General features: G+C 46.0%; 1 protein-coding gene across 4 annotated transcripts in view; it reads right to left on the bottom strand.

Annotated features, from left to right (window-relative positions):
- RPTOR (regulatory associated protein of MTOR complex 1) overlaps nt 1–21,514 on the bottom strand; it is a 422,339-nt gene that overhangs the window by 327,354 nt on the left and 73,471 nt on the right. For 3 of the 4 annotated variants that reach the window (XM_055389503.2, XM_063705761.1, XM_055389504.2), the window contains exon 2: nt 15,255–15,357. In XM_055389503.2, the coding sequence (XP_055245478.1) occupies nt 15,255–15,357 (103 nt within the window). Of the gene's footprint in view, nt 1–15,254; nt 15,358–21,514 lie in introns of those variants that run through there. The other variant, XM_055389506.2, reaches the window with a different exon arrangement.

Consider the following 21,514-nt stretch of genomic DNA (forward strand, 5'->3'; position numbering starts at 1 on the left):
GTCAAATAAAACGATGCATTTAGCATTTGATTAAGTATAATTTAAATAAACTAAAATTAAATTCCCCGATAGATATTATTGACAACAGTATCAGTCTGATGTGGGGTGAAGTGGACAGATCATAAATGTAAAACTGTAGTTGTGTCTTATAAAACATTTCTCTTCTAATTCCTTTATGAGCTCCTATTTAAGGGGAATCTGGGAAAGAACTAATGAAACTTCAGCGGCGAATGAGTGTGGGTAAATTGATGAATGAAATGGATGGGTAGGTGGATGGAAAAGGAGATGGTAAATGGTATTTGCATAAAACTTTTAGCTCTTTATAAATTTTCCTATTTGCAAGATTTTCAGCATAACCCCTCTGAATTTCAAGATACTTAGAACTTTACACTGAAAGGAACTTGGTCCAACCCACCTCATGGGACAGAAGGGCAAGCTGAAGTTTAAAGCAGTCAAATGACTTGCTCCAAGGTTATTGATAGTGCTGGCATTCAGCCAGCCTGAAGGGGTGCAGCTTTTTCTTTTTAAACCTCTCCATCTTCTTCCTATGTACCCAGTTTGATGACCCATCCTATCCATTTCACCTTCCAAAGAGCTGGCACTCCACCAGCCACTGCTAACGTGTTCACCCAATCCGCAGCCCTTCACGATGCTACTGAGACTCTCCCACCTCCCAGCTGGGTTCCTCAATCTGACCCAATGGCCCCAAAGAGTGGTGCCCCAGGCACAGACAGGGCCACCAATGACCTAGTCTTTCTCTTCTCAGTCCACCCTGAAGATAAGCGCAGGCTGACCCCTCCCCTCAGAAGCCCACAGTGCCGGCTGTGTGCTCCATTTAGATGGAAAGCTGCCAAGAGTGGAGACCCAGCAGTGTGGCTGGGGGAGGGGACCCAAAGGGGACAAGATAAGACTTCTAGGCCAATGGTCATCTTGTTCCTTGATCTGGGGTCCATGGGTATGATCAGTTTAGGATACACCCGGGTTAGGTGCAGTTTCCTCTGTGTGCTATCCTTCAGTGAAAAGTTCACACTGAAAGCCCCATCCAGCACTCACTGCTCAGACAATCTTTGTAGTTCTTTGTACCGTGTATTTAGCAGACACTTAATAAACATTTGTTAATTGACATATTAACTGAGTGCTGCCTACTAGATGAAGTGCAAATTTCTCTGTGCGGTTTTCAAGGACTCTGCCACTCATTAGTTGTGTAGCCTTAAACAACTCATTTTTGACTGACAAAATACATAATAGCAAAGGGGCTACTTTGAAATTAGAAATGATTTTTAATGAGTCTATATTTTCCTAACCATAATGCCATCCCTGTCTATTTTGTAATAATTAGTCCTGTATACAGTGAGAGGCGTGTGATCTTCCTCAGCTCAGGCGCAAAGCTTGGAGCCACACAGCTGCAGGCATCTGGGACAGGAAAGCTTCGGCCGGGACCCGCGGCCCTTGCAGTGTCTGTGGGGCTAGGACGGGAGCCGTACAGGAGCGAGATCTTTTACAGTCTGGCCCCGTTCTAACACTAGGCCTCACTGCTCACATAGCTACAAAATTACGTTCCTGTGTTGCCTATTGCTGTATTATACAAAAACCAAGAGCTAGACGGATTTTCAGCAGATATGAGGGGATGAACATGTCCTGTTTTAAAAAACTGTCCTCACTTTGGAAAGTAGATACAGGAGAGAGGTGGGCTCCAAGCAGTTAACCCTCTTCTTTCAGATTACTTCAGAGGGAAGCAGAGATACCACCAATGGAACTGGCCGAGAAAACAGTGTGTTAAACCTGGGCAACAAAATGAGACCCCGTCTCTACAATAATTTTTTTTTTTTTATTAATCAGCGTGTTGGTGCATGCCTGTGGTTCCAGCTACTCAGGAGGCTGAGGTGGGAGGATCGCTTGAGTCCAGGAGGTAGAGGCTACAGTGAGCCATGATCACACCACTGCACTCCAGCCTGTGTGACTCCGTCTCAAAAAAAAAAAAAAAAAAAGAAAGGAAGAAAAGAAAACAGCATTTTAAACCATAAGCCCCAAAGAGCCAAGGTTTCAGCTGTGGGCACAGAGCTGTGTGCACAGAGCATAGGGCTGTGACTGGCTGTGGCTAACGGGTGCTACTGACCCCCCAGGCCCAAAGGGAGCCCAGCTGGTGTGCCAAAACCCAGCCCCTCGGACCTCAGAGTGTGGGCTCATGCTCTTCCTTCAGCTCTTTGCTCTTGCCTCCCACTGCCTGCCCTGACGTCTCTACCCCAGCATTCTCTGGCCTTCCAGGCCGTTCAAGCTTGACCTCGTATTGGTCTCTGTTCTACTGCATGGATCCTAGTCTTACCTCCCCAGGTGTACTATCAGTGCCTTGAAAGCAAGCTTACAGTTCCTTGTATATGGCACTATGCTTAACATATACGTTTCCACCTAACCAATATCTGTTAACCAACTTGACTGGTCTGTGAATCCCAAATGGTTGCAAGAATCAATGACAAAGTCTGTGCAAGTGCTCTGTAAACCCATGAGCCACCGCCAAGGGCGATCACGACTATTTTCAGCTCATCTACCCAAGGTCTCTTAATGCTCACGTGTTTGCATTAAGAAGAGAAAAACAAAGCTAAGAGCCTCCCAAACATTCCCTTGGGATGACAGAATTTCCACACATCTGACAAACTTTTGCATTCTCACCTCTTCTGATACACAGCTACCATTAGCTGGCACACAAAACCATTTCCGCTAAATGACACTCCCTGCTCAGCATGCAGCTCATCCGCGCTCTGCTGCCACAGCAGAGTTCCCCAAGAGTGGGGCACGCGCAGCTCTTCAGCAGGATTGTTTTCAGTATTACTGTTGTAGTATTTAATGTCGGGCCATAAAACAAAACAGCCTCTCCCCTGCTTCTCTGAAAAGGGACAAGTGTCACTTCTATGAACTAGAACAGCATCTTATTATCCAGAGGGGGGCGGAGCAGGGGTGGGAAAAGAGGTCTTGGCCGTCAGCAGGGGCAGGGCTGGAAACGCAGGCGTGTGCTGTGACCCCGTCTCGCCAGTTCCAGCACGCTCAGGACCTGGATCCCATTTCTCACAAGCTGACTCCACAGCCCCAGGCTTCATCCGGATGACCTAGCAGGGAGGCCATGACACCCAGAGCCACGCTGGGCATGGGCCCCTTGTTTGCTCACAGACATGACGTCTGTTCTCCCTCATCTCTGGAAGGAGTGCTGTCTTCCTGCATGGTTCAGGCACACACAGTTACCCTTATTTTTCAAGCTTCTCAGACCCCTCTGACATCAGCACAGACCACCTTCCGCTCCACCCCACCCTGCCCAAAAATGATCCCCATACTCAGGGTTCTACATAAAGCACAGGGGATTCACACACATTGCTACCTGCATATTGGATGTTTAATTTGTAAAACGAAATAAGCAGCACCGTGCATCTACTCCCAGAATCTGCTGGAGACCTTCAACCCTGAGTGAGCGGCTGTCCTGCAAGGCTACATGCCCGGCAGTGGGGCTCAGTGAGGTGTGTTCACTGCAGCCCTCTTTCGTAGTCAGCCCCACAGAAAGCAGCGGAAGAGGCACGGATTCAGGAAGCAGCTCATGCAGCACCTTGGCCCCTGCTCCCCATGCAGCACTGGGGCGTGTTGGGGAGGGGTGTGGGTGATCTGGAGTGGCGGTACTGGGGCGTGTTGCGGGGGTGTGGGTGATCTGGAGTGGGGATACTGGGGCTAGTGCTATGTTCTGAATATGTCCCCAAAAATGTACGTGTTGGAACGGAAGCCCAATGTGGTAGTATGAAGAGATGGGGCCTTCAGGAGGCGATCGTGTTTCATAAAACGGCTGGAGGGAACTAGACGCACACTTCTGCCTTTCTGTCCCTTTCACCGTGACAGGACACAGTGTTACAGCCCCATCTTGGAAGATGGACAGGGCCCTCAAGAGACAACAGACCTGCCAGTGCCTTTATCTTAGACTCCTCAGCCTCCAGAATTGCGTGAAATACATTTCTGTTGTTTGTAAATTACCCAGTCTCGGGTATTCTGTTACAGCAGCAACAACAGACTTAGACAGTGTTGCAGGGGTCAGGATGCTTGAGGTGCCGTGACGTAGGGGTCGAGGTGTTTGAGGTGTTGTGATGTTGGGGCAGAAGTAGGGACTAGAGTTGGGGCGGCGGAGGTGAGGACCAGTCTCTGCACCAAACCAGGTCTCTGCTCCCAGTTAATTCCCCCACCCTGCCATGAGGTACACGGCATCACTAGCTCCACTTTACAGATGAGGAAACTGAGGCCCAAAACAGTTAAATGTGTAGCACAGCTGGAAGGAATAAAGCTGGAGTCTTGATTAACACAAAAATCTCGATTTCTAGTAATAGACCTCAAAATGCTAAGACCAAATATAAAATCCTGAGGTCTGCCTTCTAAACGGTAACATGTTTGTAAGTAATTTGATTGCACCAATCCCTGTTTTGGCTTCCTCCATGGCCCGCATCATTCTCATCTTGAGGAAGGCAGAGCAAACCCATCACCGAGCCCAGCCCCAACACTAGTACCCCACTCCTCACCTTCCTGGCCAAGCTGCCCCACAAGCTTCACCACCTCATCTGCCTTCACTCTTCAGGTTGCTACAATCAGCCTGGACACCACCTCAGCCTTGACAATGCTGACCAGAAGCTCCTCCGTGCACTCATCCAGAACCACCCTGGTCCTCCTCTTTGGCACCCCTCTCTGCACCCTCAGGGCCCTGCCTCTGCCCGACACCCTCTGGTCTAGTTCGTACTAGGCGCTGACCTCCCCTGGGTCCTCTAGTCTACAATGAGCTCCCTTCTCCCACCAGATCCACTTTCCACTGGATGGTGGCTCCGCTTGGAGGTTCCTACAAGCACCTCACCATGTGCGAAATGGTACCCCACCATCTGCCAGCCGGCCCAGCTCCCATCCCAGTCTTGGTTACTGGTGTATCATCCTTCCCTCGGCTGGCCAGGCCTGAAACCTAAAGCACTTATTGAAAATGCTAAAATCCCTTCTTCAACAATCCTAAAGCCACAAGGTGGGTCTGGGCAAAGCTGGCATCTGTCTCAGGAAGATGGGAGCCACACTGGCCTGGAATGAGCTCTCAAGTCTGACTGGGCCCTGAGCCCGTGCAGAGGAAGAAGGAGACGTGTGGCTGCAGAAAGGTGACCATATGGGTGTTGGACTAGGGCAGTGAGAAAGGCAGACACTGGGGGTGAAAGGGCAAAGGGTAACGGGGTCTGAGAGGAGCAGCAATGGCAGAGAGGAGAGAGGGTTCACACAGGGGGAGCCACCACATTAGCCAATACAATAAGGACAAAGGATACCAAGGTTGTCACTGTCAGAAGATGGAGCTACAAATATGGAAAACCCCCAAGAGGTGGAATAGGAGGCATGAATGTACATGTAGAGAGGTACAGAAACGCTGAGACAAATGTGTACAGAGAGAAGCACACGCACATAGTATGCACACGCAGTATGCACACGCACACACTATGCACACACAAAGTATGCACACAGTATGCACGCACACACGGTATGCACACGCACACAGTACACACACGCACACAGTATGCACACACACAGTATGCACACACAGTACGCACATGCACACAGTACGCACACACAGTATGCACACACAGTACGCACATGCACAGTACGCACATGCACAGTACACACATGCACACAGTACGCACACACAGTATGCACACACACAGTATGCACACACACAGTATGCACACACAGTATGCACATGCACACAGTACACACATGCACACAGTACGCACACACAGTATGCACACACACAGTATGCACACACACTACGCACACGCACAGTACGCACATGCACAGTACGCACATGCACACAGTACGCACACACAGTATGCACACACACAGTATGCACACACACAGTATGCACACACACAGTACGCACACACACACAGTATGCACACACAGTATGCACACGCACACAGTACGCACATGCACAGTACGCACACACAGTATGCACACACACAGTATGCACACACACAGTATGCACACACAGTACACACATGCACACAGTACGCACACACACACAGTACGCACATGCACACAGTATGCACACACACGGTATGCACACACACACAGTACGCACACGCACACAGTATGCACACACACAGTACGCACACGCACACAGTATGCACACACGGTATGCACACACACAGTATGCACACACACACAATATGCACAAACACACAGTATGCACACACACACAGTATGCACACACGCACACAATATGCACACACACAGTATGCACACATACATAGTATGCACACACATGCATTTCCTTGCTCTGTCCAGCGAGAGAGGTCCCGGGAGCAATAGCACGCTAGTTCAAAGAGAACACCTGGCACCCAGATCTCAGTTTCTAACACCACATTCCACTAAGAGGAATGAGGCTGGGAAAAAGACTAGATGAGACAAAGTAAGCACATGCTCCACGAATGATGCAAACAAGACAGAAGCCAAAGAAGCCGGCCCAGTGGGTTCCCAACAACCAGAGGGAGACAAGCTCGGCACCAAAGGATAGCACTGGATTCTAAATCCACTGAATGAAAATGGAGGCCATGAGTTCAAAATGAAGAAACTGAAAGTCACGAGGAAAGGAATATTTGCACAATCTCAAAGCACTTCTTCCCGAAAATACCTATCAACTACAAAGGGGAATTTCACATGAGGTCCAGCAGGCGCCAGCTGAATCAGGTGAGAAGATCTGCATGACCAGTAATGGATAGATCACAGCCCCGCATCACCTGGTGCAGCCCGCGTGAAGCAGGCAGCTCTGCGTGATGCTCCTGCCAGCGAAGCATGACCTAAACGGAATCATTAGGAGACACCGGAGACATTCTACAAAACAAAGAGACTGCCACCTTCAAGCGCCAGGGTGAGGAGGGTCACGGAATGCCTGTGGAACTGCTTCAGACTGAGTGAGAGGAAGTTAGGATGGCACATGGCTGGGCAGGATCCTGGCGCTACAAAGGACATTTCCTGGGACACTGGCAAACCTGCATGCAGCGGAGGCTTACGTGGCAGTCACACGTCCATGCGAATGCTCCTTGATTTTGGTGACTGCACTGTCATCTGGAAAGAGAAACTCCCGGCTGGCAGGAATTACACACTAAGGAATTCAGAGGTGCCGAAGCACCATGTCAGCCGCCTTCTCTCAGTGAATCAGAAAGGAAACAGCTTAGTACTACACTTGCAACTTTTGGAACTTTTTTTTCAAAATGAAAAATGGGCCTAGTGTGGTAGCTCATGCCGGTCATTTCAACACTTTAAGAGGCCGAGGTGGGAGGATCACTTGAGCCCAGGAGTTCGAGACCAGCCTGAGCAACAAAGTGAGACCCTGTCTCCATAAAAAATTTTAAAAGCGTGGGGGATGCACATCTACAGTCCCAGCTACTGAGGAAGCTGAGGCAGGAGGATGGCTTGAGCCCAGGAGTTTGAGGCTGCAGTGAGCTATGATCACGCCACTGTACCCCAGCCTGGGCAACAGAGTAAGGTCTTATCTCACAAAAATAAAAATTTTAAAGTAAATAAACTAAAAAATAAAAGTGGGCTGCTACACACTCCTGCAAATGTGCTGATTCAAATCACTAGGCTTCTTATTCTCTTATGCCGTATTGTTAAAACCACCATCACCAGGACCAGGAACCTACCCATTTTTTAATAAAGGCCAAATAAAATTTTTCCAACTTAGAAAAAGCACATGCCCTCCTAAACTCAAAATTCACTTGAAATTATTAGAAAGTAGACGATATTCCTAAACTGCAGGAAAACTTTTAAAACTCAATTTTTAGAAATCTCATTTGCTGGATCTTTCACACCAAGAAAGAAGCATGGAGTTTTTCCATTCTCATTAACATTGTGTAAATACTGATCAAAGAGACTGTGTGGGAGAGGGCGGTGAGCTCTGATAAAAGCTCAGGCTCCTCAGGCAGGGAAGAGCAACTGGATCCTCAGATGACACCACCTACACAACCCCGAAGGGCCTGCGCGTCCCGTCCCCGGAGCACACACAGGGATCCACATGAGGAAGGCTTGTTCGAAAAGCCTAACATAAGCATTGCTGTAGAGGAAGAGAAAATAACTGATTACATTCAGCTGTGACGAGGGACGGATGAAGTGGAAAGAGTCCATGGTGGCTAATAAGAAGTCAATTTCAACCAGCACAGTCACCGGGAGCCAGCAGTGAGCCAAGAGAGCATCTGAGAAAAATCAGCCACAAAACACAGCTGCTCCATCATGGGGTGTGGGGGACAAGCAGCCTGGAAGGGGTGAGGGAACTGTCATCCTAAAACACCCTCACATAGTGAGACAGCCAAATAATGCAGGAAAAACAACATTTATTTCCAATTCAGATTAGATGAGATTTAGATGAGAAGAATTTGGGGTTTTTTGAGACAGGGTCTCACTCTGTTGCCCAGGCTGGAATGCACTGGCACAATCATAGCTCATTGCAGCCTCGACCTCCCAAGCTCAAGCAATCCTCCTGCTGCAGCCTCCAGAGTAGCTGGGACTACAGGCATGCCTGTCATCTCAAAATCAGCCACCCTGCCCTCCTAATTTTCTGATTTTTTGTAGAGACATGGTCTCTTACTATGCTGCCCAGGCTGAGAATAACTTGTAGTTTTTGTTAAAGCAATAAGGGGAACTTCTGCTTTTGCTTAGGATGTAGAAAGCTGGGGGGAAAGAGTGGCTCCAATCCTATCAACATGAGAAAGCTGAATAATCACCGACATCATCACTTTTCTTGAGCTCATAAGGGAGCTGAGACCGCAGGGCAGACAAACCGAATCCCACAGGCCCGTCCTCTCTGAGAAAGCCCGGGCACATGCACAGCCCGTCTTTGAAGAGCGCAGGTCTGCACAAGAAACCAGCTAAGATGGTAATGTGTCCTCGAGGCCCCAGTGTGCGCTTGCATATCCGTGTGGAAACACAGGGGGTCCAGGCACAAGGGGCACTCACACTCTCCTGCATGCACCCCCACTGCACCCCCACTTCATGAGAAGCATCCGCTGGAGGCAGCACAGAGTGTGGAGAGGCTTGAAGTCCACCTGCCCCCAGAGACCTCCTCCCCTAGGAAGCAAAGCAGGAGACCCTCAGTCCACAAGAACAGGCACACACTCCTGTACCTGGGGAGTGGGAGGAGGTACAGACAAAACCTACCTTGCTCACCATGGGCATAGAACACACTGTCCCAAGACACAGGTGAAGAGCATGGAGGATGGGGTGAGGGAAGGTGCAAAACAGCCTACTCCTGGGATAGGAGCAGAACACGCCCTGGGCACAGAATTCTACACTGAATCGAGGCAGACATTTGCCATCACTGGGGGACAGGTGAAAACACTGCAACCGCACTATGCCCAAGGCCCAGATGCCCAGGGCCTGCCTAAGACTAAAGAGAGACCAGGACCACAGAGAACTCCCACCACTCCACAGCCTGGCGCTGAGTAACTAGCAATGGAAATCCTGTGCCAGGAGACAGGCAAAGCCAGGGACCACTCAGTGAGGCACGTGGGCAGGCACAGCTCAGGCTAGGGGTGGAGCAGGAGCCCTGGGAAAACCCCCTGGCCTGCCTGTACCCACCCTAATGCACGAGGACTGTGCTGGTCAGCTTTATGTGTCCACTGGGCCAGGCCGTAGCACTCAGCAATTCAATCAAACACGAACCCAGGTGCCACAGTGAAAGTACTCTATACACGTGGTGACATCCACAATCAGCTAACTTAAAGTAAAGGAGATTTTCTTTGGTAATATGGGGGCCTCATCCAATTAGTTGAAGGCCTTAACAGCCAAACTGAGGTTTTCCTGAGAAAGAAGAAATTTCTGCCTCAAGATCACAAGACATGCATGCATACATACATACATACTTATACACACATGCAGGCACACATCTACTGCCCCTGTTTCTCTGGAGAACCTTGACTGACACAAGCACCAACTAATCACTCTAAGAACTAAGAGTGCTGTTGCAGTGGGTATAACCATTACAACAACAAATTCTAACCCCAGTTAACTACTTACTAAACTATAGACTATGCAACTTACCTCATTCGCTATTGTTCTTCTACACACAATGTCCAGCATGCAATTAAAATTTATAAAGCACAAAAAAAGCAAGGAAAAGCAAATTACAGTCAAGAGATGATAAAGGAATTAGGAGACTCAGACTCAGGGCTGACCCTGTTTTCTGAACTATAGATCAAGGACTCTAAGGTAACTATGATGAACACAGCAGAGGATCTAGAAGGAAAGGCAGGCAATATGCATTTCCCCTAGAGATGGAAACTAAAATAGTCAATGGAAATGCTAGAAATAAAAAACCCAATATCAGAGAAAAAGAATTTCCTTGGCTGGTTTATCAGCAGACTAACAAAAGCTCATTGTGACATGGGAGAGAACAAACGGAGGAGCTACAGTACAATGTCCAACAGCGCAATACATAGAGAGCTGAGTCCCAGAAGAGACAGACACACGGAAGAGCTGTGGTACAATGTCCAACAGCACAAAACATAGAGAGCTGAGTCCCAGAAGAGAGAGACACATGGAAGAGCTGCGGTACAATGTCCAACAACACAATACATAGAGAGCTGAGTCCCAGGAGAGAGAGACACACGGAAGAGCTGCGGTACAATGTCCAACAACGCAATACATAGAGAGCTGAGTCCCAGAAGAGAGAAACACATGGAAGAGCTGCAGTACAATGTCCAACAACGCAATACATAGAGAGCTGAGTCCCAGAAGAGAGAGACACACGGAAGAGTTGTGGTACAATGTCCAACAGCGCAATACATAGAGAGCTGAGTCCCAGAAGAGAGAAACACACGGAAGAGCTGCAGTACAATGTCCAACAACACAATACATAGAGAGCTGAGTCCCAGGAGAGAGAGACACACGGAAGAGCTGCGGTACAATGTCCAACAGCACAATACATAGAGAGCTGAGTCCCAGAAGACAGAGACACATGGAAGAGCTGTGGTACTGTGTCCGACAGCGCAATACATAGACAGCTGAGTCCCAGAAGACAGAGACACACGGAAGAGCTGCGGTACAATGTCCAACAACACAATACATAGAGAGCTGAGTCCCAGAAGAGAGAGACACATGGAAGAGTTGCGGTACAATGTCCAACAACACAATACATAGAGAGCTGAGTCCCAGAAGAGAGAGACACATGGAAGAGTTGCGGTACAATGTCCAACAGCGCAATACATAGAGAGCTGAGTCCCAGAAGAGAGAAACACATGGAAGAGCTGCAGTACAATGTCCAACAACACAATACATAGAGAGCTGAGTCCCACGAGAGAGAGACACATGGAAGAGCTGCGGTACAATGTCCAACAGCACAATACATAGAGAGCTGAGTCCCAGAAGACAGAGACACATGGAAGAGCTGTGGTACTATGTCCGACAGCGCAATACATAGACAGCTGAGTCCCAGAAGACAGAGACACACGGAAGAGCTGCAGTACAATGTCCAACAACACAATACATAGAGAGCTGAGTCCCAGAAGAGAGAGACACATGGAAGAGTTGCGGTACAATGTCCAACAGCGCAATACATAGAGAGCTGAGTCCCAGAAGAGAGAGACACACAGAAGAGCTGCGGTACAATGTCCAACAGTGCAATACATAGAGAGCTGAGTCCCAGAAGAGAGAGACACACAGAAGAGCTGCAGTACAATGTCCAACAGCACAATACATAGACAGCTGAGTCCCAGAAGACAGAGACACACGGAAGAGCTGCGGTACAATGTCCAACAGCACAATACATAGAGAGCTGAGTCCCAGAAGATAGAGACACATGAAAGAGCTGCGGTACAATGTCCAACAGCACAATACATAGAGAGCTGAGTCCCAGAAGAGAGAGACACACAGAAGAGCTGCGGTACAATGTCCAACAGCATAATACATAGACAGCTGAGTCCCAGAAGAGAGAGACACACGGAAGAGCTGCGGTACAATGTCTAACAGCACAATACATAGAGAGCTGAGTCCCAGAAGAGAGAGACACACAGAAGAGCTGCGGTACAATGTCCAACAGCATAATACATAGACAGCTGAGTCCCAGAAGAGAGAGACACATGGAAGAGCTGCGGTACAATGTCTAACAGCACAATACATAGAGAGCTGAGTCCCAGAAGAGAGAGAAAACAAACAATAAATATTTGAAAAGATAATGGGAACTTTTCAAAAATGAAGACATCAAACTACACATCCAAGAAGCTCACAGAAACCCAAAAAGAATAAATTTCACAGGTGCAGTACTGTGCATCCATAGTCCCAGCTACTCAGGAGGCTGAGGCAAGAGGACCACTAGAGCCCAGATGTTCAAGTATAGCCCAGCCTGGGCAACATTGAGAGACACCCATCTCTAAAAGAAAAAAAAAGGGTGGGGAGAATAAATTCCAAAACAAACAAACAAACAAAAAACTAATAGGTTATAGATAAAGCTACTGAGAATATAAAGGGAACATCTTGAAGATTGCCAGAGAAAAATGAAGCAAAATATACAGAGAAACAAAGAATTACAGCAGACTTCTCAGAAACTGCTAGCCAGAACACAACAGGTGACTGTTTTAAAAGACAGTGCTAAAAGAGTCAACAGAAAATTACATACCCCGAAAAAATACCTTTCAACCACAAAGACAAAATGAAGAATTTTCCAAACAGAAATCTAGGAAAATTTAATGCCTACAGACCAGCACTGCAAGATATGTTAGAGTAAGTTCTTCAGGCAGAATGATTATGATACCAGATAGAAACTTGGAACTGCGGAAAGAAATGAATGGTCCTCAAAACAATAAATATGAAGGTAAATATAAAAGACATTCATTATTTTTAAAGATCTTTAAAAAACCGACAGTTCAGCAGTTCCTTAAAGAATTAAACATACACTTGGCCAGGCACGGTGGCTCATGCCTGTAATCCCAGCACTTTGGGCGGCCGAGGTGGGTGGATCACCTGAGGTCAGGAGTTCGAGACTAGCCTGACCAACATGGAGAAATCCTGTCTCTATTAAAAATACAAAATTAGCCAGGCGTGGAGGCGCATGCTTGTAATCCCAGCTACTCGGGAGGCTGAGGCAGGAGAATCGCTTGAACCCGGGAGGCAGAGGTTGTGGTGAGCCAAGATCGTGCCATTGCACTCCAGCCTGGGCAACAAGAGCAAAACTCCATCTCAAAAAAAAAAAAAAAAAAAACAATTTAAACATACGCTTAACATATGAGCTAATAATCACAGTCCTAAATATTAACCAGAGAAAATATGTCCACACAAAGATCAAGTGCTTATAGCAATTTTATTCATAATTGCCAAAAACTAGAAACAACCCAAATGTCTGTCAACTAGTAAATGGATAAACAAATTGTGAGGGAGCCATAAAAATGGAACAAAGGAAAAAAACTACTAATGCACGTAGCTACACAGATGAATCACAAATAAATTCTGCTAAAGGAAAGAAGCAAGATACAAAAACTACAAACTATATGTCGCCACTTAAATGACATTCTGTAAAAGGAAAAAATCAGATCAATGGTTTCCAGAGGCCAGAGAAATGAGAGGGGATCGATTACAAAGGGACCCAAGGGAACTTCCTTGGTGTGACAGAAATATTCTATACATTGATTATGGCATTTGTTACATGACTGTACATATTTGTCAAAACTTAAAGAAATGTACAGCTAAAAAATGTGAACTTTACTGTATATAAATTGTATCTTGGCCGGGCATGGTGTCTCACGCCTGTAATCCCAGCACTTTGGGAGGCCAAGGCGAGTGGATCACCTAAGGTCAGGAGTTTGAGACCAGCCTGGCCAAAATGGTGAAACCCCATCTCTACTAAAAATACAAAAATTGCCTGGGCGTGGTGGCAGGTGCCTATAAGTCCAGTTATTGTGAAGCTGTGGCAGGAGAATGAAATTCTGACACATGCTATGACATGGATGAACTTTGGGGGCATTATGCTAAGTGAAAGAAGGCAGAAACAAAGGGACAAATATCAGTCTACTGATATGAGGTCCCTAGAATGACAAATGCATAGAGACAGATGGTGGAATGGTGGTTACTAGGGGCTAGGGGAAGGCAGGAATGAGGAGTTGTGTAATGGAGACAGAGTTTCCGTTTGGGATGGTGAAAAGGTTCTAGAGATGGACAGTGAGGATGCTTGCACAACATTATGAATTATTTCATGTCGTTCAATCGTACACTTAATAATTCCTAGAATGAAAAATAATAATAATAATAATAATAATAATTCCTAGAATGGTATTTTGTGTTGTGTATGTTTTACCACAATTTAAAAAAAAAAAAAACAGTCTCTGGACTTGAACTGCATAGGTTCAAATTCCAGCTCTACAGGACAACCGTGAGCAAATTACTAATCTCTATGTCTCATGTTCCTCAGCTCTCAAATGGAGATTAGCAAAAACCCTACCACACAAGGTTGTTGTGAGCATTGTAAAGTGCTTCCAGTGGCGTCTGACACACTACAAGCATTCAGCAAATGATGGCCATTATTATTATGGGCCATGATCCATTATGTGACGCTTTGCTGGAAGTGGTTCCATTTACCTTTTCTACATTTCCATGCAGGTATCAGTCATTCCATTTATTTTTTAAGTGTACATAGATACGATGTGTGCCAGACAGAATATAAAGTAGAAAATTGGCCAGGCATGTAATAAAGTAGAAAATTGGCCTGTAATCCCAGTACTTTGGGAGGCTGAGGTGGGCGGATCAGGAGATCGAGACCATCCTGGCGAACATGGTGAAACCCCATCTCTACTAAAAACACAACAATTAGCTGGGTGTGTTGGCGGGTGCCTGTAGTCCCAGCTACTCAGGAGGCTGAGCCATGAGAATGGCTTGAACCCAGGAGGCAGAGGTTACTGTGAGCCAAGATCATGCCACTGCACTCCAGCCTGGTGACAGAGGAAGACTCTGTCTCAAAAAAATAATAATAATAAATAAAAAAAAAAGTAGAAAATTATATAAGCCAATAATCATCACTGTATTGATTTTTCTGGAAACACTCTCTCCACTACCAATCACAGGTGAGTGCATCGGAAATTACTCAAAGGTGATGTGACTCCAGAAAGAAAAACCCCTCAGATTTGCACAGCTGGAGACGGGCCCCCGGACCAGACCACAGGCTTGGCGAGCCCCGCCCAGGCCAGAGCCGGCCAGACGGCCTTTGTGGCAGCGCGTGAGGGAGGCGTACTCACCGATCCAGCATTCCAAGCGTGCACAGGGCGTGGTCTTCACCACATCGGGAGGGTCCACACCAACATTCAGGCACAAAACTAAGGCAACACTGACTGTCTTCATCTGAAAACACAACAGAAAAAAATAAATAAATATTTCAATATGGAACTCGTTTATGTGTTTTTCCAGCTTTTAAAATGTCCCCCAGAACATTGAGCCTCTTCCCTACCCACCTGCCCTCCAGCCAGTCCTCCGCCTGTCACCTGGCTACCCCAGCCCTAGTGCAGGAGTAACGCCCTTCTTTGAAGGCAGCGTTTCACAGCAAAGGGGACAGGTGGTGAGAGGGACGTGGCAGGAAGGGCTATTCTCAGGCTTCCTTATGATAAATCTCCAGAAATGGAATTATTTGATCAAAAGATATAAACATTTTAACGCACTCAATACATTCTGCCAAATTCCTTTGCAAAAAAAAATACACAAATTTACACTCCCACCAGATATTAAACCAGATGTAAAATTCTTGTTATTTAAAACCATCAATCATTTAATGAGAAAAGCTGTCGTATTGATTTAGTTTACATTCGTTCACATCAGTGATGCTGCCTGGTTCTCCTAGAGTGCCTTCACTGCCTGCGTTGTTCACTCTCCGTGGACCATCTACTCACTACTCATTCCTCGTACTTACACTGCGGCCTGGCCACACTCACCTCTCGGCCCTCAAATCCACAGTTCCCTCTGCTGGGAGTTCCCCTCCCCCGGGTCACCTGGCCGGCTCTGAATCTCTCCTCAGATCTCAGCTTAAAGATCAATTTCTTGGGGAGGCCTTCTCTGGATACCCCTCAACACACCTTCCACACTCCCCATCGGGGTGGAGCCAGCTGGGGAATGCTGCGATCGCACCTGTCCTTTCCTCCCGGCAGAGCTCCGGCCCATGGATGCTCCTCAGTGGGCCAGAGACTCAAGTCCACTCATTTGAACAAAACCCTGCCCTTGACCAGGTGCTAACTATCTGCTGAATGAGCGAAGACATGTATTTTGGTACAGTGTTTCTGTTTTACATTGACCCTTTAAGCCGTCTGGATGTTATTCTGGTATATGATACAAGATAAAGATTAATTTTTTCTCATAAAACTAGCCAGTTGTGTCAATCCCTGTTAAATAATCTGCCCCAAACTCACAGGTGTGCACAGATATATGTATTAATTCTCACAGAGACAAAATTCTATTTCTGGGTAATCAAATTCATCCCATTAACCTATCAACCAATACTTCTACTAGTACTACATTAATTTAACTAATTTATCTTTATATTTCATAATACTTGGAAGGGTCATTTTTCACCCTCAAATTTTAATTTTACTTAGCTATTTATATTCACTTATTTTTTTCAAATTAATCAGTTCTTCAATCTTTTAATCCCATTGGGATTTTTATTAAAATTGCACTGAACTAAAATTGCAATGAAGTTTAATTTTAACTTAACGTTAAGAAGTAACATCCTCATAATATTCTATTTTTCTATACAGAACATAATATGGTTCTCCATTTATTCAAATGTTCCTTTAACTGTTCTCAGTAACATTTTTATAGTTTTCTTCACGAGTAAGTCCTGTGCCTTTCTTATTAGGATTATTCCTAAGACCTGGTGTTCCATAAATCAGTGGAGCGACGACAGTTAACATTAATTTAATTGACAGTACGGTTAACATTAATTTAATTGAGAGTACATTTCAAGCAGCTAGAAGTGTGTGGTGGTGCACACCTGCGGTCCCAGCTACTCAGGAGGCTGAGGCAGGAGCATCACTTGAGCCCAGGAGTTTGAGGGTACAGTGTGAAATGACTGTGCCTGCCAACAGCCACTGCACTCCGGCCTAGGCAACACAGCAAGACCCCATCTCTAAAAATAAATAAATGAATAAATCATTTTTTAAATACCTAAAGAAAATAATTCGAATGTTCCTAGCATAAAGAAAAGATAGGCTGGGCATGGTGGCTCACCCCTGTAATCCCAGCACTTTGGGAGGCCAAGGCGGGCAGATCACCTGACATTAGGAGTTCAAGACCAGCCTGGCCAACATGGTGAAACCTCGTCTCTACTAAAAATATAAAAATTAGCCAGGCGTGGTGGTGTGCACCTGTAATCCTAGCTACTCCGGAGGCTGAGACAGGAGAATCACTTGAACCTGGGAGGCAGAGTTTGCAGTGAGCCGAGACTGTACCACTGCACTCCAACCTGGGCAATAGAGCAAGACTCCATCTCAAAAAAAATAAAAAGAAAAAAGAAAACGATAAATATTTAAGGTGATAGGTATCTCAGTTACTCTGATTTGATTATATGAATGTAAAAAATTATCACCAATAAAAGTATTTTTAATTTTTAATTTTAAGATTTCCAGATATTTCATGAGTGTTTCAGGGAAATATATGTATTTCCCCATAACAGTTTCTTATTGATAATTGCTGATATATAAGAAAAATGGTTAGTTCCTTTACTAAATTCTTAGTTAAATGTAATTGCTTTTTGGTGATTCTTTTCCGGTTTTGAAAGTATACAGCTATATTATCTAAGAATAATAAGTCTGTCTCATTCTTTCCAATAGATCATTCCTCCTGTTTCGGTTTTAGATCTTAGCGTATTGACCAGAACTTCTAAAATAACACTAATAATAACAAAATGATGACAGTGGAGATCTTTGCAGTTGATTTTCATGAGATATAAATGTTTCATTGTTCAGAATGATGCTGGCGACTGATTTTAAGTACAATCTTTATCACATCGATATAAGATTCTCTATTCAAAACAGAATTTAAAGTTGTATAGGAAAAAGGAAGCATTTTAGTGCCTCCTCTCTTAACAGTTAAAAAAATTTATTAATTATATCACTTTCTTTTTTTGTTTTGTTTCATTTTTGAGGTGGGGTCTCACTCTGTCGCCCATGCCGGAGTGCAGCGACATAATCTTGGCTCACTGCAACCTCCACCTCCTGGGCTCAAGCGATCCTCCCACCTCAGCCTCCAGAGTAGCTGGGACCACAGGGTGTGCCACCACACCCAGCTAATTTTATTTGTATTTTTGGTAGAGATGAGGTTTGTCATGTTGCCCAGGATGGTCTCCAACTCCTGAGTTCAAGCGATCCACCAGCCCAGGGCCTCCCAAAGTGCTGGGATTACAGGCATGCGCCACTGCACCCAGCCAATAATATCACTTTCTAAAGGAACTGCATCTCTGCCTCCGTGGATATACTAGGAGAAGAATGTCTTCCCACAGACATGTAACAGAAGCCTCCATTATGAAGCGTAAGAGACAAATGGCCCCTTCATCTATTATCAGGAGAAAGCACTAAAAATCAGAACAACAAAAGTCACTGTATTTAATTAGTCATCCTCCAATATTTAAGTGATCAGTATCCATAAACCCAAATCCCAATTATTGTATAGCAAACTCAGCCTTTGAGGATAAACTGCTTAAAACTAGACATTTCCTGGAAACGTTTCTGTGGTCTTCCTGTGGCCATGGTGAACAGCTGTTAACACCTGCCTCACAACACTTTTAAATCAAGGGTGTTCCTTTCATGCCCTGTAATATGGAGAGGAATTGATTCAAACCCTGGACCAAGTTCCAAGTTGCTTCCTAAAGGAAGAGGCTGGCTTTGCCTACAGTCATCTGCAGGGTCCCTCTGTGGGAAGGGAAGCCTTCTAATAGACCTTGTGCTTCCCCACAGCTTAACTGGTTCCCCACTGGCTTCTTATCTTGTCCCTAATCTGCAAAGAGAATAGGCCTTAAACTGATGTTAGGCTCCTCTAGCAAAAGCCCGTGGAAGAAACAGCATTAATGGGCCGAATCTGAGACACCCACCTGCTGCTCCCGTGGCCAAGTGCCACCGCCGCTGCCCTGGGGCTTGTCTGGCAGTGCTTTGTCCCTGTTTATCCACATGCTCTGTGCGCCCCAGGAAAAGGTGGGCAGAGCTGTTTTTCTGGGTTGATGTATGCTCAGTAACTTCCCACACAACCCTGTTCTTTCTTGCCCCCGGGAAATTCACAGCCAGGTTTGGGACTCAGTCCCAGCACTTCGGATCAATGGTGACTCCCTGTGCTAGTGCTTATTCCCTGAGCCGTGCAGTGTAGACGCACAGTCCACTTCATCCTTCACCACAGGGCCATGAACTAGGTGGTGGCGTTCCCCTCCCAGCAAGGAATCCAGGGAGTAAGGGGCGGCTGCAAGTCCAGGGAGCGAGCAAGTGGGGCAGCCAGGACTAGGGCAAGCTTGCTGGGTGAAGAGGCTCTGCGGCTGCTGGGTCTGCTTCCTCCTCTGCGTCTTGGGGCTGGGGAGGCGGCAGAGGCTGTCACAGGGCGGTGATACGGCATTCCCAACACCTCTGACTGATTCCTATTTCTGCTACCTCGGCTGTCATTTTAGACAAGTCATATTCCCTCCACCTCTACAAATGCAGCTAATTAAATTTTTAAAATTTAACATTCTCAGTCAAATGAGTAGCTCTAGTTAATTATAAAAAGTATCTCTGAAGATCTCTGAGTCCCTTACACAAAAGTATTACTAGAAGCCCAAGAATCATCCTTTAGTCCCCATGGGATGGCTAAGGGGCCTCACCTCACTGTGCCTGTCAGTAAGTGTGGTCTTCCTGACTCACCAAATGCTACCTAGAGAGACCATTTCTGACTTCTTTACAGGCCAGCAATAGGAAGGCATGGCCCTCAGCTGGAATGTGTGAAATTAGCTACACTATACAAAGACAAGAATGAAGACAAGAAATAAATTAATTTCATTCATCCTTGTTTATACAATACACACCTAACCCTACACCCTGCATTACACTTTCAAAGAAAACAAGAAAAGCACCTCGCGAATACACTGACACATGAACTAGAACAACGTGTTAGCTCTAATATCTAGCTACCAATTTAACTCCAAAACTGGGCAAAAGACAGTACTATCACATATCCTTAAGCCAAAAAAAATACATCTTGCTCCTCTGCAAATTTTAACACTGTGAGCCTAATTTCAAATTTGGTAAGTTGTTTTGGTTTTTGAAATAGACTCTTGCTCTGTTGACCACAATCAAGTGCAGCGGCATGATCTCAGCTCACTGCAACCTCCGCCTCCTGGGTTCTAACGATTCTCCTGCCTCAGCCTCCCAAGTAGCTGGGATTACAGGCTCCTGCCAGCATGCCCAGCTAACTTTTTGTATTTTTAGTAGAGATGGGGTTTCGCCATGTTGGCCAGGCTGGTCTCGAACTCCTGACCTCAGGTGATCTGGCAGCATCCGCCTCCCAAAGTGCTGGGATTATAGGTGTGAGCCACCACACCTGGCCTCAAATTTAGTAAGTTTTTAAATTCTTAGCTATACCTAAAATGTCTTTTTGGCATTGTATTTTCATTTCTATGGCAACCTTGTTCCAAAAACTCTTGATTAATGTTTTTTAATAACAGTTACAGAATGTTTAAAATGTAAGGGCTATCAAATTTAATGTGCCAAAAACTGCATAATATTACATAAGTTTTTTGACTTTAAGACATTTTCCTCCAATGCAATGTAATTTAAGATGACATCATTATATCCCCATAGGTTAATTTTGAATTTGAAAAGAATATCATTTTGAGAAACTATAAAACTATAAATGCTCACTAGCAATGGATGGCCTTGGACATGATGGTTAATTTCAATCCCTCCTGAACAGTTTCCTCATCCTTAAAGTGAGGGGGTGGAGACAGATGACCTCTCAGGTGCTAAGGATTTTTCAGATTCTGAAGTTCTGACTCATGACTGGTCTTCCCAGCCATCCTGGAGGCACCCCCTAAAGGCTGGAGCACACGCCTAAGGATCCTGTGCCCCAGCTCAAAGATCTCCACGGCACTTTGGATTCCAGGTGGGAGAGGCTGGGGGCCGTCAAGCAGTGGGGTCCTGATGTTATCATAACAGCCTGGGCAGTGTTCTTGATGCTCCTTTGGTGCCAGCTTGGTTTTGAAATTCCACAGTGTTCAGCTTGGTGAAAGGATAATGCGATCCCTCTGCCCTGTCGCACATAACACACCCAGGAGGGTTAACACACCCAGGAGGGTTAACACACCCAGGAGGGTTAACACACCCAGCAGGGTTAACACACCCAGGAGGGTTAACACACCCAGGAGGGTTAACACACCCAGCAGGGTTAACACACCCAGGAGGGTTTGGAGCAGCACCCAACACTCACCACGTTAACATTTCCACTCTCCATGGAATCAATCAAGAGTGTCCAGTCTCACCCCAGCTCAGGCCAAGCG

This window comes from Gorilla gorilla, chromosome 4 (assembly GCF_029281585.2).
Source record: "Gorilla gorilla gorilla isolate KB3781 chromosome 4, NHGRI_mGorGor1-v2.1_pri, whole genome shotgun sequence".
Taxonomy (NCBI): Eukaryota; Metazoa; Chordata; class Mammalia; order Primates; family Hominidae; genus Gorilla; species Gorilla gorilla.